General features: G+C 39.4%; 1 protein-coding gene across 4 annotated transcripts in view; it reads left to right on the forward strand.

The window, feature by feature from the left end:
- Positions 1–23,794, forward strand: part of EXOC4 (exocyst complex component 4) — an 830,711-nt gene that overhangs the window by 8,555 nt on the left and 798,362 nt on the right. For all 4 annotated transcript variants that reach the window (XM_055284061.2, XM_063642266.1, XM_063642265.1 and 1 more), the window contains exon 2: positions 14,282–14,471. In XM_055284061.2, the coding sequence (XP_055140036.1) occupies positions 14,282–14,471 (190 nt within the window). The remainder of the gene's footprint in view (positions 1–14,281; positions 14,472–23,794) is intronic.

A 23,794-nucleotide genomic window follows, 5' to 3' on the forward strand; every position in this document is an offset into this window, starting at 1 on the left:
TGCGATCTCTGCTTACTGCAACCTCCGCCTCCCAAGCTCAAGTGATCCTCCCACCTCAGCCTCCCAAGTAGCTGAGACTGTAGGTGTGTGCCGCTGTGCCTGGCTAATCTTTGTATTTTTTTTTTTTAGGTTTTGCTATGTTGCTCAGGCTGATCTTGAATTCCCGACCTCAAGCAATCCGAAGGCCTCAGCCTGTGAGCTACCACACCCGGGCACCTTGTGGTTTTTGAGCTGATGCTAGACATTGTCAGTTTTATCTTGATGGTTGTTGGTTTTTGATATTTTTGTATTCCACTATTCTTGAGCTTTGTTCTGAGATGTGGTTAAGTTACTTGGAAACAATTTGGTCTTTTCAGGCCTTGTTTTATGTTTTGCTAGTTAGGAGCAGAGCAACATTTAGTCTAGGGCTAAGTTTGTCTCACTACTATGACAAAATTCTTTTGATTATTCCACTCAGTACCCTAAGAATTATGAAATTTTTTCACTCTGGCCTGGGGGGCTGGGCACTATTTCCAGCCCTGTGTGAGTTCAGATCATTATTTCCTCTAATCCTTTCAGGTTGTTATTTTCCTGGCCTTGGGTAGTTACCTGTCACACGTGTGCTGATCAATACCCAGCTGATGACTGTCTACAGATCTGCAGACTTCCCTGTGCAGCTCTTTCCCATCTCCATTACTGTCCTGTAGATTCTAACCACCTTAATATGCAGTGTTTTGAAACCCGTTTTGTTTATTTGTTCATTACTTTATTAGTCCCTATTATTTCTTCTGGGCCTGAAGTAGAAGTCCATCAGTACTTCCTATTTAAAAAAAATATCTCTGAAGGTACTATTTTGGATTGTATCTTCTCAGAGAGGAAGAATAAGATATTCAAATATGCTGTTTAAAGCAATGGCAGCTGGGTGCAGTGATATGTGCCTGTAGTCCCAGCTACTCTAGAGGCTGAAGTGGGAGGATTGCTTGAGCTCAGGAGTCCTGTTGGGGCAGCATAGTAAGCCATGATATAAATTATGACCTTGGTCTTTATAGTGGCCAGTTTTTTTTATGTGCTAGGGGTTTAGCTTTGAAAAACATAGGTGTGTACAGTTTAACAGGAAGTAATAAGGGAAAATTCTTGTATTACGTTTGACACTGTTGGTAAGAAAATAAAATATTTCAAGATTCTTAGGAGACCCTTTTCTGACTTTTATTTATTCTTTTAAAAATATAAAGTCTTTGTCAAAATAAAGTAGAATGTAATTAAAAAGTGTTTTTCCATTTAAAACCTATTCATTGTGCTGAATATTATGGGAGAATTATACTAAAAATATCACTTGAGAGCTTGTTAGAAATACAGAATCTCAGGTCCTACCTGACTTACCTGAGCTGAATCTGCATTTAAACAAGATTCCCAGGTGATTTGAAAGCACAATAAAGTTTAGGTAGCTTCTAGAACAAGAAACCCCAGGCTTGAAATGTTCTCAACACATAGAAATGATAAATGCTAGTGATGATGGATATCCTGAATAACCTGATGGTTTGGCTGTGTCCCCACCCAAATCTCATCTTGAATTGTAGCTCCCATAATTCCCATGTGTCATGGGAGGGACCTGGTGGGAGATAATTTAATCATGGGGGCGGGTCTTTCCTGTGCTGTTCTCATGATAGTGAATAAGTCTGATGAGATCTGATGGTTTTATAAATGAGAGTTCCCCTGCGCAAGCTCTCTCTTGCCTGCTGCCATGTAAGATGTGACTTTGCTCCTCATTCGCCTTCTGCCATGATTGTGAGGCCTCCTCAGCCATGCTGAACTGTGAGTCAGTTAAACCTCTTCCCTAAGGCCGGGCGCGGTGGCTCACGCTTGTAATCCCAGCACTTTGGGAGGCCGAGGCGGGCGGATCACGAGGTCAGGAGATCGAGACCACGGTGAAACCCCGTCTCTACTAAAAATACAAAAAAACTAGCCGGCTGAGGTGGCGGGTGCCTGTAGTCCCAGCTACTCGGAGAGGCTGAGGCAGAAGAATGGCGTGAACCCGGGAGGCGGAGCTTGCAGTGAGCCGAGATTGCGCCACTGCACTCCAGCCTGGGCGACAGAGCGAGACTCTGTCTCAAAAAAAAAAAAAAAAAAAAAAAAAAAAACCTCTTCCCTTTATAAATTACCTAGTCTCAGGTATGTCTTCACTGGCATTTTGAGAACAGACTAATACACCTGATTTGATCATTACATAGTCTGTGAATATTACAAAATCACATGTGTGCCATAAATATGTACAAATATTTTGCATTAATTAAAAGAGATACAAGAAGCCAATTGCAATTGTTAAATTTTTTTTTTTCTGAGATAAACATCATATAGATATGTTTTTTAAAAAAGCATTCTGTTTTTTTTTTTTTTGAGACAGGGTCTCACTCTGTCACCCAAACTGGAGTGCAGTGGTGTGATCTCAGCTCACTTCATCCTCTGCCTCCCAAGCTCAAGCAATTCTTGTGCCTCAGCCTCCTGAGTAGCTGGGACTACAGGTGTGTGCTACCATGCCCAGCTAGTTTTTGTATTTTTTGTAGAGAGGGAGTTTCACTATGTTGGCCAGGCTGGTCCCACACTCCTGGCCTCAAGCAATCTGCCTGCCTTGGCCTCCCAAAGTGCTAGGATTACAGGTGTGAGCCAAGGCACCCAGCCAAAAGCATTATTCTTAAGCAGTGTATATGCTGAAATATATACCAACAAAAATGATATCATGTCCAGGATTTGCTTCAAAATAGTGAGAGGAGGGTTAGAGTAACTGGGGTTGTCCATGAAGAAGACTGGAATGTGTTGATAATTGTTGAAGTTGGATTGATCTGACAGATCTTTTTAAAAAAAATTTTTTTTTTTTTTAGTAGAGATGGAGTTTCACTATATTGGCCAGGCTGGTCTTGAACTCCTGTCCTCAAGTGATCTGCCTGCTTTGGACTCCCAAAGTGCTGGATTACATGAGCCACCATGCCTGGCCTATTTGACAGATCTTTTAATTTTTGTACATGGTTGAAAATTTCATAAAAATTTATATGTGTGTGTGTGTGTTTACATATGTATATGTTGGGGGGAGGGAAGATGGTGGGAAACAAGGTTGATTGATTGATGTTTTAATAGATTAGTATATTACAGAAGTGCTATATATTCTTTATGTCCTCTTCCCTCTCCCCTAGACACTTTAACAATAACATACTAAAGTGTCCCTGATTTCTGCATTTAAGAAATCTGCTTCAATTTGTGTAACCCAGAATTTCCGAAATTTGACCACATCACACCTCTTAATTTTTTGTAAAACATTGTTTCTGAGGAACTCACCAGAAAACAAGATCACTGTGGACAATGCTTGAAGAAGGATGTGGGGCTGCAATCGAAGTAGAAAAAGAGGTAGAGTTTGGTGAAGTAAGAGTAGGGGGTAGATTTTAAGTTGACTTTGTCAACCTTGGGCTCAGTTTTATGCCTTAGTGGGGTGATTTTACTTAATATTAGATAATGACCTTTGTTGCCTAAGAGATTTATAGCTTTTGGTCCCCAGAAGTGTTCTATAACTGACTTAATTGAAATATTGAAAAACTGTATGTGTTGGGTGTAGTAATTGGCCCTAAGTGCTGTCTGAAGCAAGACACCAATGAATTTTCAATTGACTTTAAAGCAAAAATTGTTTACTGTCACTTGATATTAAATACATCTCTTTGTACTGTTAGGGGATGTTGTTTTTATGCATCAGAACTTTTTCAGAGGGACTTGTCATTGTGAATTGCTATCAGTTGGGATGGGATTATCTTGTATTTTGCGTGCTCTAATAAGACATAATTAAGAAATAAGCAATCATGATGTATAATTGAATATAATAAAATCCGATTTAAAAGTGTAATGTAGATTTGGTTATGCTTTGAGTGAAGCCATATCTTACGTGATTATATAGTGATACACATCTTGAACATTTCTTTAATGTGTAATTTTTTACACATTAAACTCATAATTCTGAGTAACTCAGAATTATGATGAGGGTCTCTTATTTTTACAATTCACTGGGAGCATTTATAGACTATTCGTCATATACAAAATGTTCTGCTTAGAATAATAGGCTTGGAAGACTTATTTCTTAACTTGTTTCTTTAGTGTTTATATTCTTAACTATCTCTTTTCCTCTTCAGTTTGTACTTTCACTCTATTCATACTTAGGACAGGCTTTTGTTTCTGTGATGACATAATAGGTATATGGTGCTGTCAGCCATTTCTTAGATTGGCCCTTTAGTATTTTAAAGGCAAAGAGAACCTGACTGTCACACTGTGAAATTAGGGCTGAATAGATATAATAACTTAACCTGATGTCTTCTGGTTAAAAGCAGTTTGGGAAAGAAAACAGGATTTGTGTTGTAAAGAATCACATCAGCTCTAGACTCTCTTTCTTGCGTTGGGATCAGTAGCAACAGGAATATTATGTTCTGTAAAGATCAATAAGCTAATAATTACCTTTTTTTCCATCTTGGAGTGAGGTTCTGAAGCTAGTGAACTCTTCAGCATTTGTTGAGAGTTTATGCTTAGTTTTTGCTTTATGATAATGTGTTAGAATATTTTGTAACTAAATCAGGATGACTCCTTCTCTATCTAGTACTCTTTACATTATGCAGTTCAAGAAATTTCACTGGGGCCAAGGTCGCGCCACTGCACTCCAGCCTGAGCGACAGAGCTAGACTCTGTCTAAAAAAAAAAAAAAGAGAAATTTCATTGGAATTGTCCCAACAAGAGAGAAGGTAGCACTGATTGGGTGGTTCAGGTGCTCGATGAGTAGAAAAGGCAGGGATTCGGTGACATAGTTTATCCACTTAGAGGCCCATTTTGAGTACTTTTAAGAGGGGTCACTGAGATTTGATTCTTATTGTAGATTGTGCTCTGTAGAGCTGTTGCTTCCTGATAAGTGATTTTAGGATATGTGAAGCTCTACTTGTAATTAGTTTTTCTGAGTTGCTTGAAGGGATTTCCATTAATTGTTTTGTTAATCTTTATTATTCCTGGAGGAGAGGTCACTGGATGCCAACAAGGAATGTCTTTAGTAGACAATTAAGCCCATTAACTGTTTTCAGAAAGCATGACTTAATGCTAACTATTCTGCAGGTGTCACCAAAATTCAGGTGTATTACATTAAATATTTCTTATAGCCGGTTAATTAGTTTAGTTATCTGGGGCTGTATTAGGCAGCTAATTCTTGTGGATTTGCCAAGAATCTGTGTTGCTTCTGACTAAGGAGAGTGACTGATAACATCTATCTTGAAAAATTAACCAACCAAAATAACACTGCGTGTGTTTTAAAGTGTGGTGTATTAGTCTGCTTGGGCTGCCATAACAAAACACCAAAGACTAGGTGGCTAAACCAATAGAAATGTATTTTCTCACCATTCTGGAGGCTACAAGTTCAAGATCAACCCACCAGGGCTAGTTTCTAGAGAAGCCTCTCACTCTGCTTGTAAATGGCTCCCTTGCTCTGCTGTCACATGGCCTTTGCTGTGTAAATGTGTGGAGAGGGCTTCTCCTTCCTTTTCCTTTCTTCTAAGGACATCAGTCCTTTTGGATTAAGGCCCACCCTTATAACCTCACTTAACCTTTATTACCTTCTTTGTAGGCTGTGTATCCAAATACAATAACATCGAGAGTCAGAGATTCAACATTTGAATTTGGGAGGGACACAGTTCAGTTCATAACAGGTGGTACCCTGGGCATTCTTGTTATTTTGAAAAAATATCCTAAACTGCTTCTAGAGTGACAATCTCTCATCACCTACAGGTAGTCTTGAGGCTCAGGCAAGAGCCCTGGTTAAGCTGTTAATTTTTCACAATTGTTTGTCAATCTTACTGCATGCTTTTCTGGCTTATATTAAAATTAATAAAACATAATTTGATCTATTTAGTCCTGTAAGTTCCTGAAATTCTAGCCTTAAATTAAAATGAATTGTTGGAAAACTTTGTACCTGGGCTATATTCAGATCTTTCAAAATCTCTAGGCCAGAATTGAGTTTTAATGTTATGTTCTTGAAGGAACTTATAAGAAATGGCCATGTAAGATTTGTGACTTTGTTTTCAGAAGATTGTTAAGGACATCTTTTACTATATTAGGTCTTCCGTGTTTTTTAAGTGAAAGATTTCTTTTAGAATTTAGGACTAGTCCAAAATTTGCTTCCTTAGAGGAACTGGAGTCCATAATTTTGAGAATGAGAATTATATCATGTGATGTGTCTCCTTTTGCCTGGGCTGCTAGGAAGCTCAGATTTGGTTTGGGGGCTCACTTCCTATTAACTTTGCTTGCCCATATGATCTGCTTCATTGTCTTTTACATTTATTTGGTGGTGTTTAGCTCTGCATCTCTTTAGTCCCACTTTCTCATTTGTATTTTACTTTTTATTGTTTATATTCTTGCACAAGCCATCTCACATCTTTTTTTGGGAAGAGGTGGGATATAATTAAAATGAAACTTGAATGTAGATATTGTTACTCAGTTTCACCATTAAATACTGGTTGAAAGGTTATCAGTCTTTGGCTGAGTGCTCACCCCCAAGTAGCTTCATAGAACACTCAGAGTAAAAGCTCACAAAGTTGGGCCTGGTCTGGCTCCCAGTTTTCTCCTTGATTCATTTCCTGTCACTGTCACTCTTCCTCAAGTCTCTAAAGCCACATTGACCTCCTTGCCATTCCATGTTCCTTGAGCAGGCTAAACACACCCTGTTTCAGGGTCTGTTCTCTCTGGAATCAGCTTCCCAGATAGTGCCCTTTCTCTCTCACTTTCTAGTAAGCTGTATTCAAATGCCATCTTTATCCGAGAGGCCCTCCCTGGCCTCCTTATATGAAGTAGCCTCCTTCCTCCTTGCCTGTCTTAGCTTTTGCGTAGCTGTTACCTCCCAGCTCCCCTCACTATAACATAAGCTTTATGAGGGAGGGATTGGTTTTGTTCATTGCTGTATGTATCTCTAGGCCCTTAGAACTGTGCCTGGTGAGTAATAGATACTTAGTGAATATTTGTTGAATGAATAAGTGAATTAAATAGGGTCACGAGCAACTATCTGTTCTTTTCTACAGATTTTTGAGCATGCATTTCATGTGAGACAATTTAGTTGCAATTGTTTCTTAAGGCTGGGAACTGTCCTCCATGACCTCTCTAGATCCTGCATTGCACTGCTGCTCATTACTTAGCTTTTACTAAGCACTTAATGTACCAGGCACTGTAAGAATATAGAGAAAAGGTCTGATCTCAGTTCAGAAATAAATATCCTCAGAAACTTTAGAAAGGGGTAGGCTTTAGGGGGTTTGGGCTAACAGTGTTGTGATTCATAAATTATTTATTTTGTTCCCAATAATATATCAGCCAACACTTCTGTCACACTTTATATTTTCAAAGCACATTCACACATTTCTCCAGTCCTAACAATATCCTGGCGAGGCAGGTATTCTTATTATCTTACCTGTTTTACAAAGAAAAAAACAGACCCAGAAATTTAAGTCACTTACTGAAGGTCAAGCAACTTGAAAGTTGTAGAGCTCCGTTTGAATCTGGGTGTTTTAAAATTCCAGAACCTATGTTCCTTTAATGTGTATGTGGATGGCTCTTGTTTGATATACTTGATGAGGTAGTAAGGGACTTTCTTGGTGTATTCCTAATGGTGTATTCTAGATTTGGGTTTTTCTTTTTGTATCCTTTTATTCCACTTGAGTGATGAGTCAGTTTTGGTGACTGACCTTATTTTCACAGGTGTGCTTTTTCCTTTATTTGATCTTTCTTTTGTCTTTAAGAACAATACTGACTTTTATGTATTTTCTCCTGTCTGGACTCCATTACTCTGTTAAGACCAAAGTGAAAGCAAAATTGCTCCACAGAAGGAACTAGTGATGATGACTGGTTATTTTCCTTTCAAAACATTTGATCGGCTACACTGAAATACAGAGGCTAGTATGAAAATAGGAAACAGACAAATTCAGTTTTAGATCTCCAGTTATTTACCCTGGGTTTTAATGCTTGTTTATGGGACTCACTTGGAGCTCATGGTTGTGAATCCACTAGAACTTAATAACGTTTGTTCCTACTAGATGTTGTTAACAGTAGCTTTACATGTGTACCGTGGTCCTTTTAGCCCTTTAGGTAAATAAATTCCTTCCTGGGGATTAATTAGTCATGGTTAAGATGTAATTCATCATGCAAAATATCAGAGCTGTCTTAGTGAAAAATTCTTAATGATCCAGAAATGTCTTTGTGTCCAGCTTAACTGGAATCTAGTTTATTGTTTTATGTTTGTCCATGAACTTGACAATAGTTTATAAGTCATAATCGTTTTGAGAATAGGAATGGAAAAAAAATTTAGAGTGATTCAATAACTTGAATACATCTTGGGTTGGGAACTTTATACCATTTGTCCTTTGATCATGTCTTTTATTTAGCTCATGCTTTTAAATCTTGCCCAGATTCAAGACTGTTATTACTAGAAAAGCTGCTTGGTGCTCTCTTTCCATCCCTAACTGTCTGCTGTTCTCTTTACATATGAACTGTGGCTTGATGAGAGGACATGTCCTGCAGCTCAGGAGTTGAAGGCAGGAAAGATAGGATTTTGTAACATGTATAGTAGAAAGAGCATGGATTTTGGAGTCAAATATACTTAGCTTTAATTTCAACTCTGATATTAACTATGTGCATGTGTGTATTTTACTGATACACACTTTACTGATAAGCCTCTGATTCCTTATCTGTAAAAAGGCTGGTGATAATATTTTATTATACTAGACTGCTTTGAGGATTGTCTTAGATTAGGTATGCAAAATAACCACTGTATTGCCTGGTGTATTATAGATGCTCAGTAGTTTGTATCCTGTGCCTCACCTTCACCTTCCTTTCCAAACATGTAGAACACAGGGATGCATGTAAATTTCTGCATTTAGTTTTAAAATTTCACAAGTGGAGGATGAGTGAGAGTTGACTTGTCAGCACTTAGTGTCAAAGGGATCTTGGATAATTTTTGGACTATATTTTTAAAAATGGAGTGTAGTTTTAGGCTATATTATTAGAAATATAGTGTTCATGTTGTGGGATATAAAACCTCTTTCTGTTTGGAAGTATGTTGTGTTCACTTCTCAGAACATCTGAGAGGCAGGTTAATGAAGCCATTAAGAGCCATATGGCCCAGGTTTGAGGTCAGACTCTGCTCCTTAAAGACTGTGCCTTGAATAAAAAACTCCATCTCTTTATTTCTACAAAGAGGGATAAGTATGGTACTGATATGGTTTGGCTGTGTCCCCATCCACATCTCATCTTGAATTTTAACTCCCACAATTCCCACGTGTCGTGGGAGCAACTCAGTAGGAGGTGATTGAATTGTGGGGGTGGGTCTGCCCTTCGATGCACTGTTCTTGTGATAGTGAATGAGTTTCACGAGATCTGATGGTTTTAAAAAGGGTAGTCCCTGCACAAGCTCTATTCTCTTGTCTGCTGCCACGTGAGATGTGCCTTTCACCTTCTGCCATGATTATGAGGCCTCCCCAGCCACGTGGAATTGTAAGTCCAGTAAACCTCTTTCTTTTGTAAATTGCCCAGTCTTGGGTATGTTTTTATTGGCAGCATGAAAATGGATTAATACAGGTACCTACCTCATAAGGATGTTTTTGCAATAAATTAATTATTGTGTGTAAGCCACTTAGATTAATGCCTGGCACATAGAAAGTTCTATGTGAGTGTTACCTGTTTTTGAGGGGACTTCAGATGAAAGCAAAAAGGATGGTGGGCTGCTGGAAGTCATGGTGTAGAAGAAACAGTTGAAGAAACTGGAGGTGTTTAACCCAAGAAAGAACTATTGAAAGGCCTTTACCATTTAAAGGGAAATTTTATGGAAGAAAGAATAGACATTTTTTTGTGTTACAGAAAAAGATGAGACTAGGATCAATGGGTAGAAATTCTAAAGAGGCTGATTTTATTTTATTTTAATGGAAGGCTTTATAATAAGTAAAGCTGTTCAAAATTGCAGTGAATTGCCTCGTGAGCTGATAGAGCTCTGCATTGCACAGAGGCTTAGAAGGCTGAAGAGAGGTTCATGACCTGGCTGGTGGGGTGAGCTCAATGACAAGTGTTCTCTTCTGCACTGCTGTCTGTTCAGGTTAAGGGACTAGTGATAATCCCACACTGAAATTTGCTGGGATTTGCTAGCGTGCATGAGAACTTTCTCCCTAGAATTAGTCAGCTCTTTCATGCTTTGCTTTTTTTTTTTTGAGATGGAGTCTCACTCTGTTGCCCAGGCTGAAGTGCAGTGGCACGATCTCGGCTCAGTGCAACCTCTGCCTCCTGGGTTCAAGTGATTCTCCTGCCTCAGCCTCCCGAGTAACTGGGACAACAGGCACGGGCCATTGCGCCTGGCTAATTTTTTATATTTTTAGTAGAGACAGGGTTTCACCATATTGGCCAGGCTGGTCTCGAACTCCTGACCTTGTGATCTGCCTGCCCTGGCCTCCCAAAATGCTGGGATTACAGGTATGAATCACCGCGCCTGGCCTCTTTCATGCTTTTATGGTTTATCATTTATTAATTTTTATTGAATATTTATCTCAGACAAATATTTATTGTCCGTGACATTGTATTTCTGGTCTCATATTGCAGAAAAGAAAACAGAGTTTGGAAATAAATATTCATTGCCTACTATTGCTTGGCACCATGCATTCAATCCTTGAAGGAACCCAATGACTTAGATTTTATTGTTATTGGGAGACCATTCTCCTCTGGGCTCTTGTGTTTCTGAAGTTCTTGTGAGCCAAGCACTGATTGCCCTATGTTTTAGGTTATTTTGCCAAGGATGTTTGTTTAGGAAACAGCGTTGGAAGATAGAGATGGTCTCTCACTCCAGAGCAAGGGGCAGATGTGTTTCCAGTCCAGTCTCTGAGCTTAGATTTGGTTTTTGGAGCTCGGAGTTCTTTTCCAGGAGCTGCCTATGTGGGCAGGCTTCTCTTTGGGCCCATCTGCCTAACCCTTTTGGGACTTGGGGGCAAGGGGAACTGATGTGAACATGCTGCACTTATGCCGCTTGCTGTGCTGTGAGTGTGATCAAGTCTTTTGGACTTGAGGAGCTCTAGGAGTTTTGTGTCTTCTGCCAGCACCTGTGAAACTGTGGCTAACCTCTTAGCTTGCGAGTAGAATAAAATCTCAGCCTTCGCCATTCTTGACATTAAGGAGGAATAAAATGAGAATCAGAGAGTTTAAACCTAATGCCCAGAGTTAAGTGATCTAGTATTTGGGAGTGGTGGGATTTTAACTTTTGTCTTCAGAGGGTGTACTTGTTATTATGTTATGGAAAAACGCTACTGCCATTGCTGTTGCCATTACTACTGTTATTACTAGAACAATAATAGCTAACGACAACAACCAACATTTGTTGAGTGCTGATGACATACCAGGCCTTGTTTAATCTCATTTAATTCTCACTAACAACCCTGTGTGGAAGGTATCTTAGTATTTTCACTTTATAGATGAGCAAAATGAGATGCCATTACTAAGGTCATGAGTAGCCAGTAGGGTGGAGCCACAATTCTAACCCAGGCAGCTTTACTTTGCCTGAAGAGACCCCACTCTGTAGCTGTTAGGAGTGCAATCTGAAAGCAGACCAACCTGAGTTTCAAATCCCCTTACTATTCCTAACCTTCATTGTGTGAGGTGGTGTAAATTAATTTAACCTCTTTAAATCTCAGCTGTTTTATCTGTAAAAAGAGGGGAGGGAATAATAATAGGACCTACTCCAAAGGCCTGTTATGAGGATTAAACATACATTTTATAAAATGTGCAACACAGCTGGCTCCTGGCAGCTAGTAAGCCTCTCTAAATATTAGAGGCTATTATTACTTTTATTATCCTTGCTGCCTTCCTTTTCTCTAATTAAAAAAAAAAAAGCTTTAATGGTTTTGCACTCTGAGTTCTATAATGTAAATATTTTTCTCTAAAGACAAAATATTCATCCTAGTTTACATCAAGAGGATACATTTTAAATATGGGGCAAAGCTGGCACAGGGTATTTCTTACATAAATATTTTCTTGAAAAAGGAAAATAGGAGGCAGAACCCCCCGGTAGACCAAATTTGCCTTCTAATCTTCATTTTAGTAACCCTTTCTATTCCCTAAATAACTCCTAATGATCCGGTAATGTGTTAACAGTGACAGCTGATGCCAGAGAAGGTGTCCTCTCTGGGCCTGACATTTTCCTTAATGGTAATTCTAACTAGTTAAGGTAAACAATGTGAAATGTTTGGCATATTTTTTCCACAAATGGTAGTGGAGCGGAAATCATGAAAAGCCTTGTAAAGATGGCAAACCAATCTAGTATAGCTTTGACAATTCTGTGACTGCTGTTACAAGGGGAAATAATAGAGTTAAACATCTAGGAACCCTTACCTTTGGGACAGTTGATAAATTGAAGGCATTTTCTGATTGTGCTTTATTTTAGATTAACAGCCTGAAAGTTTTCAGATTTAAAGAGCAAAGTTGTGTATCATTAAAACAACAAGAAGGCATGATACATGCTAAGCTGCTCTGTACCCAAATATTGCAAGTAATCTTGGTAGCTCTATCTTTGAAGCCCAGTTTCGCTTACATTCTCCACTCTGATTTACTTTAATAGTCAAACACTTGGGTGGTATTCTCTACCTGCAAGAAACCTTGGAAGTAGTCTGGTTTAGGGTCACCAGTTTACAGATGAGGAAACAGGATCGCTCATGTAAAGGCTTTAAATCAATTCTTGTGGTTCCCAGTAGTGTTCCTTTCCTGAGCATCCCACACTGTCCTGAGTGGCTTTTGTCCTTCCCTTCATTGCCTTTGTTCCTGCCATCCCGCTACCCGTATTCATGATATAGCTGATCTTTTGGCATTCCTAACACCTAACAAAAAGAATTGTAAAATTCTTTTTGGAGGTTAGATTGAAGTCAAAGACTGGCCTGAATTTCCCTATAAATTGGAAAAGAAGTTTTATATATTGTGTGGCTCATGAATTAGGATCCTTTGCTCTAAATGACAGTTCAGAGCAGACTGTTGTACAGTATTTTGCTTGCAAATACCTAGAAGTGGGTATGTGATTAATTTGCTGACAGACCATCTCTGAAAGCAGTTCTAATGATGGACTTATAATTGATGGCATCCATCATTGAGAACCTAAAATATCCCCCTCCCTAAATTAAAAAAGATAAATGAAATAAACTAGGCTGAATGTATAAGCTGACAAATCTGAGGGAATTTAATGAAACTCTAAATTACCACAGCCAACAAATAAGAGGAAAAGGTTCCTTTGTTACTGATTATAATACTAAATTAAAAAAATTATTCGAGATAGTAGAGGAAACAAAGATCTGTGGTCCATGTATCAAACGAAATTATTGAAATATTTTTAATAAGTATATCTATCTCATTCCCTGGTTATTGTTGATTCATATCAATCTTGTTCATATCAATCTTGTTAGTGCTGTTGGAAGACTAGTAAGTGCAGGAACCGTCCTGTAGGATAGCTTAGGTGACTGCTGTTGTAAGAGATTTTAGAATTAATATGACCTTATTTCCAGACTGCTGGGGGCTCCATACCAAATTCAGGTCATTCAAATGAGCTTTTTGGAAGGTGGTTCCTCAGTGTATAAGTAATTGTATCAGTTACTGTGCTTTCAGCTATGTATGAAAAAGACCAACTGAAAGTGACTTAAACAATGGATATTTATTGTCTCCCCTAACAAGAAGTCCTGAGGTAAGGCAGCTGCAGGGCTGGCTGCTTTGGTGGCCAAGCACATAGTGGTAGCTTGGCATTCCTCCTTGTTTTTCCTTCCATGGTTGTAACATGGCTGAAGTGTCTAAGTATCTTATCTTTGTACAGTGATACCTAGGGTTGGGAAAGGGACATTTTCTTGTTATTATTCTTGCAGAAAATTGTTCCTAGTACTTCCTTTGGTCTGTCTCATTGATCAGACTTGTCACTGATAAGGAGAATGGAACAGTTCACTGAAATCAAGAGTTACCCAGTTTCTTGAACAGTTCATGCCTGCCTGCTATCTGATTAAAATCAGTTCTAATGCCAATGACAGAAGAGAAGGGCCCTTTGGATAGGCAACGACAAATCCACTTAGATGGGCTATTGAAATTTACTGTGAAGGCAGTTTTGTGTTTTCTGTTTGTAACTTATTTCATTTCCTAGTTAATAAGATGAATGTGCTTCACCTTTCTTTTGCATTTTACTTTCTGCTTCACCTTTCTTTTGCATTTTACTTTCAAGTTTTACTCAGCTTGATATACTCTCTGCCTTCACCAGGACTTTGTCTACTAGTGACGATGTCGAAGACAGGGAAAATGAAAAGGGTCGCCTTGAAGAAGCCTACGAGAAATGTGACCGTGACCTGGATGAATTGATTGTGCAGCACTACACAGAATTGACGACAGCCATTCGCACATACCAGAGCATCACAGAGCGCATCACTAACTCCCGAAATAAAATAAAGCAGGTATTCCTCCCTTCTTCTTGTCTGGTGATGGCGGCACTTCCCGTCAGTATAGGTGTTGCAGCTTGGAGAGGAGCCATGGTAGTGGCTAATGGTCCTTAACAAGTGATTCAAAATGCCACTTTTCAGGAGTTCTGTAGGTGTCTGGAAAGGCTGGCTGGGAAAGATCACAGAAGGCATCCTCGGCTGATTTCTCCCCCACACTGTGTCTTATCCTTGGTTCTGACATTATTTTTCACTGCAGTGTGGAATGAGACAAGCAAGATGGCCTCCATTTGCTTGTGTCTTACGATCCATCCCTAACAAACTAGAAGGCGTAGTGGCCCTTGTATTCTCCATTCTCATTCTAGCAGTTATTCCTGTATTTCACACATATAAACAATAAAGCATAATATTCTGACTGTTGAGTCAATGCCTATTCTGAATCTTAGTGGCTGACCTATTTACACTCACATGAATTGGAGGGCAGCCAGTCGAATACCCTTTTATCGGAATCCAAACCACAGAAGAGAGAATGTCTCCTACATTGAAGTTGGTTATGACTTGCCTGCATTTATTGTGCATTCTTGGTATTTTTTGTGAAGTGAAGAAAATTTAGCCTACAAATTATTTAAACATAAAATGAAATGTTCATGAAAACATTTTTTTTTTTTTTTTTTTTTTTTTTTTTTTTTTTTAGAGTTGGAGCCTTGCTCTGTTGCCTAGGCTAGAATGCAGTGGTGCATCACTGAAGCCTTGAACCCCTGGGCTCAAGCAATCCTCCTGCCTGAGTCTCCCAAAGTGCTGGGATTATAGGTGTGACCCACCATGTCTGGCAAAAAACCAAAATTCTTGAATATCATGCTTTGATTGTGACTAATGTGTATTAATTTTTATTTTGTAGTTTTCATGTTTTGGAACAGTTTTTCTTTTATTTGTTATTTTTCTCCCTTTTTCTCCTCCTTCCTTTCTTCCTTCTCCCACGTTCTTTCTCCCTCTGTCTCTCTTGTCCTACGCCTCCTTGCTCCCCCACTTTCTTCCTTCTGCTGTAGGTCCTTGAGAAAACTCTTGGTTCTTGGGTACTATGCCTTTAGTACCTAAAGGATAAAATGGGTTTGTAAGGAGTATTTTCATAATTGGCCAAAGGATGAACTGATCAAATAAGGGTTATGTAGTATAACATTATAGTTATGTGGTTTTTAGCTGTATTTTTGAGATCACTCCTTTAATACCATTTAGTACTACTCTGTGATAAATAATAATTGCCACCACTTATTGAACACTGATTCTTTGCAAGGGATGATTATGTCCAATCATCTCAATGAATTTAGAATTTAAACGCTAATCTCCCTGATTCTAAAGCCTTTGTTGCTGATTTTCAGGCATTTTTAAAGCAGCAGAAACTTTTTTTTTTTTAATGTGATATTTTGCAGAATACCAGCATGTCAGTCATTAAGAGAGGCAGTGCTCTCCTCTTCTTTGGTTTTGGGGTGAGAGGTCCAAAGCATCATACTTGGTTCCCCCCACCACTGTGGGACTGAGGGATGCATAGACCATGGTTTAAAATTCACTGCCCTGTGCTATGAGATTGGTTAGGGGACTGGCTGGCCTGTATCTGCCCAGTAACAGCTGTGCATATGGCATCTTCATGTTTTGTTTTCTGTCCATTAGACTTATATTATGATTTTGTAAGCAGATACATAAATTATGCTTCTATAAGTACTGATGATATATGACTTTCAGCTTCTAAGAGTCTAGTTCCAGAATCAGTATGCTCTTAACCTTTTTGGAAGCCATATGTTGACCTCTTTACATTTTAAAATTAACTGGGCATTTTTTTTTTTTTTTTTTTTTTTTTTTTTGAGACGGAGTTTCATTCTTGTTGCCCAGGCTGGAGTGCAATGGTGTGATCTTGGCTCACTGCAGCCTCTGCCTCCCAGGTTCAAGCGATTCTCCTGCCTCAGCCTCCCGAGTAGCTGGGATTACAGGCATGTGCCACCATGCCTGGCTATAACTGGGCATTTTTGAAAGGAATACTATAATTCTTTGCCTTTACAAGTGCTGAGTTCATCCTATGGATTTATCTGTGAAACTAGGTAAAGTTATAGATCACTTGCTCTAGATTTAAAGTAAACTGTAGTCCATTTTGACCCAATATACTAAGCTCAAGAGGGGTCAATGAATGTATAGAGCTGCTGACCTTCTGGCTTTGCCTCGGGTAATCACAGCAAAGGTGAAGGACCTCATGGTATTTGTGTTTTCTGATTAGTCTGATTGACTGAAAAGACTTTGTCCTAATCTCATGGGAAGCACCAGCAGTGATTTCTGCTTTGCTTCCCATCATTCTGAGTCGATAGCATCTTAGCTGCAAATAAAGAATGTTCGCCTGATATTGAAAAAGAGCCTTGTCTTGATCATTTCACATTTGTTTTAGTAGCCACATTTCTTACCGTCCTCATTTTCAGTATGCCAGAGTTTTGAGCAAAAGAAAATAACAATGAAAACTTTATTATATCTGATAGTTGTCACAAAAGTAAATGTCATATTATTCTGGGTTATGAATTAGCTTCAATATTGGGTAGAGAAATAAAGGGTCAAAACTCTTTTCAAAAGAGCCTTTAATAATTGATTAATGGGAAAATAAAAGTGTTGGGGGAAAATGAAAATGAATTTGTTTTTGACAATTTTGTACCATGACAGTCCATTTCTTATCACCAAGGAAACACTGATGTTTTCTCACTAATCTTTTCCTGTCATTTTTGGCTTTTAATTGCACTTTGGATTATATATGAAATATAGGTATGTATTTTTTTAAAGTGAAAACATGGATGATTCAGTAACGATTGGGCTACGTTATCTCAGAGCCAAGCAAGATGTTGAGAATGTGTAGATCTGAGTTGAAATTTTCTTTCTGTTCTCTGCCAAAAGAATAAGGATTCATGCAGCAAATATCTGTTGAGTGCCCGCTATGTTGCTCATTGTGTTTTAGGTGCTAGGGCTGCACAAATGGTAAACACCAGTTCCTGTCCTCATGGAGCTTATGTGCAAATGAGAGGATAGAAAATGAACAAATAGATAATGTTGAACAACATTTATGTAGTCTCTGTGCATGGAGTGTCTGCTTTGTGCTGAGGATTGTTCTAGATTTTCAGGTATAGAAGTGAAGAAAACACAGACATTTCTGTCCTTGTGGAGTTTACATTCTAATCAGGGGAGACAGACTGCAGACTATAAGTGAATATATAAGTAAAGTGTGATAATAGCAGATGGTAAGAAGTGCTACACACACCCGCACCCACTCACCAAGGAGGGGAGACTAGGGAGTTGCTGTTTTAGCTAGGTTGGCCAGAAAGGGCTTCACTGAGGGCCCATGTGAGCCAACACCTGAAGGAGGTTAGGGAGAGTGTCAGGAAGAGCATTCCAGGAAGAAAGGAAGCAGGTGCCCAGATCCTAAGTCAGGGGCATGATTGGAGGTTTGGAGCAGCAGCAAGGTGGTTGGTGAGGCTGAAGCAAAATGAGGCATGCGGAGAGTGGCAGGAGAAAGATGAGAGAGCTAGGGCATGTGGTGTGGTGGGTGGGTGGATGGAAGTCACGTAGGGTCTTGTAGGTCACTGGAAAGACATTGATTTTAACTATCAGTATAATGGGAAAAATGACTGTAATGCTTTGAGCACAGGAATAACATGATGTGGGGCTAACATCTTAAAAGGCCCACTCTAGCTGCTGTGCTGGGAATAGATTTCACTGGGGACCAAGGCAGATGAAGATGTTCATATTTGTGCATTGTCACCTTTTAAAGCTTGAGACCACAGAACTGTTTATGCTTCCCATTTGAGACAGGGTCTCTCTCCATCACCTGGGCTGGAGTGCAGTAGCACCATCATGAATCACTGTAGCCTCGACCTCCCAGATTCAGGTGATCCTCTTGCGTCAGCCTCCTGAGTAGTTGGGACCATAGGTGCGTTCCACCATGCCTGGCTAATATTTGATTTTTTTGCAGAGACTGGGTCTCCCTGTGTTGCCCAGGATGGTCTCAAACTCCTGGCCTCAAGTGATCCTCCTGCCTGGGTCTCCTAAAGTGCTGGGATTACAGGTGTGAACCACTGTGCCTGGCCTACATGTCTCATTTTTTGACATTACTTTTATATATTGATTTATATTACATTGGTAGATTCTATATTTTTGAGGATAGAAGTGAGCTGACAGATGGATTTAATTTTCTTCCCTGATGGTCCAAGCTTTTTTTTAAAAAAATTAATTATTGATTTATTTTGGAGATAGGGTCTCACTGTGTTGTCTAGGCTGGAGTCCAGTGGTGCCATCAGCTTACTGCAGCCTCAAACTCCTGGGCTCAAGGGATTCTCCTGCCTCAGCCTCTTGAGTAGCTGGGATTACAGGTGCTCGCCACCATGCCTAGCTAATTAAAAAATTTTTTTTTGTAGAGATGAGGTCTCAACAGAAGGCTCATAGGCTCAGCTTTGATACCATGTACAAATATCAGGTCAAGTAATGTGGACAATAAGCAAAATAACTGGGCGGTTCTATTACTTTTGAATGCATTGTAAAATTTCTCAAAATGAGATGTTATTGCATTGTTAAACCTCCAATTCCATAGGTTCTGCCAGTCTCTCTCATAATAATGACCGACCAGCTTATTATAGCAGCAACACCAAAATAGATGGATATGAGTTGATACAAATTGGGGACTTGGGCCAAATGAATTGGTATGTTTCTCTATGGTGTACTAGGCGAATGAGATGACCTCAGATTTCTTTAAAGTTACAAAGTAGTCTAATGCTTATCACTGGAGCAGGGTAGGTTGAAGGGAGATACTTGGCTTTGTTGTGATATGCACACAAACACTTAACATTTCTTTTTTTTTTTTTTTTGAGACGGAGTCTTGCTCTGTCGCCCAGGCTGGAGTGCAGTGGCGCAATCTCGGCTCACTGCAAGCTCTGCCTCCCGGGTTCACGCCATTCTCCTGCCTCAGCCTCTCTGAGTAGCTGGGACTACAGGCGCCCGCCACCACACCCGGCTAATTTTTTTTTTTTCTATTTTTAGTAGAGATGGGGTTTCACCGTGGTCTCGATCTCCTGACCCCGTGATCCACCCGCCTCAGCCTCCCAAAGTGCTGGGATTACAAGCGTGAGCCACTGTGCCCGGCCAACACTTAACATTTCGTCCCAATTTTGACCACCCTATTGGTGCTAGATCAAGCTCTGAATCTCATTTTTCTTGCCTATAATGAGAAATAACTGTACATGATTATTCAAGTGAAGTTGTTAGGGCTTAATCATTGAGTAATGAAACATTCATTATTTAATAGATACCTAAAATAATTCTGCTTTTAAATGCGATTATACCTTGAAAGGTAGAATTAGAACGAGGAATAGCCTTAATATAAAAAATGTCCTAGTAGAACAACATGGTTTGGTAGGAAGTTATTTACAGCCCAAATATAAGATGGAAAATTCTAGCTGCTTGTATGAGAAAGGGAAGAAGGCCTTTGGTTTATAGAAATGGACATGCTAAACAGTGGGTAATAATGAGATATAAGTTTAAATGTGTGCAGCACTCTAGAGCAGATTAATGCAGTCGCTGGAACCATGAGGTGATCTTTCCATTAAGTTCATATTTGTGTGTATTTGTGTACTGTATTCAGGCTCTGCAGCTCAAAGGAAGGTATTGGAAAGCGTTGAGGGGAGCCTCTCAGAATTTCAGAACTTAGAGTGGCAGCTGAAAAAACTCGGGGAAAGAAAGCACAGACAGTACAAGTTTGAAGATAATTTAAAAATGATCTGTAGTTCTAAAAGGCTTTTAAACAGAATAATGAATGGTATTTCCGAGGTTCGTTCTTTCCAGGTGCTTTCTATAAGACTCCATGGAAAAAATTGGGTTGGTCTCTTATGGCAGGAGAAAACCTATGATAGTGCTTATATGTAGATTTACTTTCGCCAACAAAATTCAACAAAAGCAAAGAAGACATCTCAGTATTTTATACTTTTAAAATTAAGAATAATGTCAACACATTAATTTTCATTTACTATCCTTGCCTCATAGATAACTTTTTAGGATATTTCTAGTCTGTAGTTTCAATGAGTTGTTTGCACATTGTTGTATTTTATTACAGATAATATGCATTCTCAGAGGCATTCCCTCCCTTCCTTATCTTTTCCTTGACCCAAACTCAGTACTTTTCTTTTATGTTTTTTTTTTTTTTTTTTTTTTTTTTGGGGAAGAGTCTTGCTCTGTTGCCCAAGCTGGAGGGCAGTGATGTGATCTTGGCTCACTGCAACCTCCGCCTCCCGGGTTCAAGTGATTCTCCTGCCTCACCCTCCCAAGTAGCTAGGATTATAGGCACCCACAACCACACCTGGCTAATATTTGTAGTAGAGATGGGGTTTCACCATGTTGGCCAGGCTAGTCTTGAACTCCTGACTTCAGGTAATCTGCCCTACTTGGCCTCCCAAAGTTCTGGGATTACAGGCGAGAGCGATCACGCCTGGACAAATTCAGTACTTTTCTGATTTTATGACTTAAAAGTTATGGTCTTCCCCAGGCCTGTGTCCATCAGCCCCTCTCACTATATATATCTCTGGTCTTCCTCTCACAAATGCTAAGGCAGTTTTATTCAAAGCTCCACTTAGCTTTTCTCACCCCTTTATCTTTTCCAAGAGAGGGCTGCAAAAATCTCAACTTCTCTGCTGTCTGTATCATCTCACATTTCTATTCACAATAGCCTCTTGGGCCCTGTTTTCCTTCTTTTCTCTTTTGTAATAGTCTCTAGTTAGGGTGACTTGCAGATTTTGTGAAATTCTAGCTATTGCTGAACAGGTGATTATGAGCAACTGTGAAGTTACTAAAACTCTGAGAAAGCAAAGGAAATTTGTCTCTGACTTGATATCGTGGTTTGAACAACCTGACTTTTCACGCATTTGTTTCAGGAAGAAATAGTAACATAATTTTTCAATCTTAATTATACTTATAAATTAAATAGAATGAAATGAAAATACTGTCATCACATTTATAAAAGTAGAACAGAGTTTTGAGAAATAAATGTTTCAGTGTAATTTGGTACTTTTCTAACATTTGAATGTTATTCATTGATGGGTATAGCCCTGTTTCTTCCTATTAAAAAAACCTTTTTTTAATTTTGAAAAATTGACAAATAAAAATTACATATATTTGTAGTAGACAGCATGATGTTTTGAAATATGTATACACTGTGGAATGGCTAAACCAAGCTAATTAACATACACTTCACCTCACATGCTTATCAGTTATTTGTGGTGAGAATACTTAGAATCTACCTTTTCATCAATTTTCAGGCATATAATACATTGTTATTAACTGTAGTCACCATGTTGTACAATGGGTTTCTTGAACTTACTTCTCTTGTCTAACTGAAGTATTGTATCCTTTGACCAACATCTTCTCAACCTGTCCCCTCACCCTGAGCCCCTGGTAACTACTGCTCTACTTTCTGCTTCTATGAGTTTGACTTTTTTAGTTTCTACATGTAAGGGAGATGATGCAATATTCATCTTTCTGTGTCTGGCTGATTTCACTTAACATAATGTCTTCCAGGTTCATATGTGTTGTTGTAAATGACAAGAGTTCCTTTTGTTTTTGAGACAGGGTCGCACGCTGTTGTACAGGCTGGAGTAAATGGTGCGATCTCGGCTCACTGTAGCCTTGATTTACTGAGCTCAGGCAATCCTCCCACCTCAGTCCCTCTGCTATGTGGGACCACAGGTGCATGCCACTATGCCCAGCTAATTGTTTTGTGGAGATGGGTTTTCACCAGGTTGCCCAGGCTGGTTTCAAACCCCTGGGCTCAAGTGATCTACCCACCTCAGGCTCCCAAAGTGGTGGGATTACAGGTGTAAGCCACCATGCCCAAACAGATTTCCTTCTTTTTAAATGCTGAATGGTATTCCATTGTGCTTATACCATATTTTCTTTATCCATTCGTCTGTTGATGGACACTTACGCTGCAGTGATCATGTGAGTGCAGATATCTTTTTGACATATTGACTTCAATTCCTTTTGATATAGACCCTGTAGTGAGATTGTTGGATCCTATGGTAGTTCTATTTTTTAATTTTTTGAGGAAACTCCATACTATTTTCCACAGTGGCTGTATTTTCCATCTTCATTGAGGTATAGTTTACGTACAGTAAAATGCCATATTTTCAGAGTGCAGTGCAATGAGTTTTGGAAAAGGTATATATCACTGAATGTGTTACCATCACCCCAGAGTTCTCTCCTGCCTGTTTACGGTCAGTTCTCTCTCACATCCTGCTCCAAGCAACTACTGATTTGAATTCTGGCACTACCGATTAGTTTTGCCTATTCCGGAACTTCGTACATTATTCCCTCTTTTGTGTCTAGCTTCTTTTGCTTGGCATAATGTTTTTGAGATTCTTCATTGTTTCTTCCTTTTTGTGGCTGACTGACCCTATCCCCCATGTTCTCAAATAACATTTTTCATGACTGTGAGTTTCTAATCATAAAGCAGAAGCCTCAGGGCAATTAAGTATTAAAAGTTCCTGTAGTTTCTTTGGTCTGTAGCTTTGTTACCTCGGTTTAGAGAATTTTGGTGTGGTCATTTTCTACACAGCCTGATGCTAATTTGTTACCCCCTACAAATTCTATTTCATTTTTCCTTCCATGTAGTAAGCAAAAGTGAGAAGTGAGCTGATTGCATTGTACATATCCTAGTGTGAAGTGACGCAATTGTCTTTTTCCAATCAGATAGGAGTTTGCCAAGCTTTACTGACACCCTGTAAGTTTGTCCCTGACTCTTGATGAGGAGCCTAGTTGGGTGTTGTGTAACATAAGATTTATTTTTAACTGTTTCCATAGTAACCATTACACATAGAGGAAAAAGCTGAGAACTATAGTAGCAAGGTGATATGAGTAGGATATCAGAAATCAGATTCTAACAGATTTGAACTAAGATTTAAAATGGAATGATTTAATAGCTGGAGTCCTTAACTCAGAGACTAAGAACTCCAGTGGAATTTAGGAATGGCTTTGAGAGATATGTTTGTTTTTTTTTTTTTGAGATGGAGTCTCGCTCTGTCGCTCAGGCTGGAGTGCAGTGGTGTGATCTCGGCTCACTGCAAGCTCCACCTCCTGGATTCACGCCATTCTCCTGCCTCAGCCTCCCGAGTAGCTGGGACTACAGGTGCCTGCCACCATGCCTGGCTAATTTTGTGTTTGTATTTTTAGTAGAGACCGGGTTTCACGGTGTTAGCCAGGATGGTCTCGATCTCCTGACCTCGTGATCTGCCCGCCTCGGCCTCCCAAAGTGCTGGGATTACAGGTGTGAGCCACCGTGC

Source organism: Symphalangus syndactylus, chromosome 6, assembly GCF_028878055.3.
Source record: "Symphalangus syndactylus isolate Jambi chromosome 6, NHGRI_mSymSyn1-v2.1_pri, whole genome shotgun sequence".
Classification (NCBI taxonomy): domain Eukaryota; kingdom Metazoa; phylum Chordata; class Mammalia; order Primates; family Hylobatidae; genus Symphalangus; species Symphalangus syndactylus.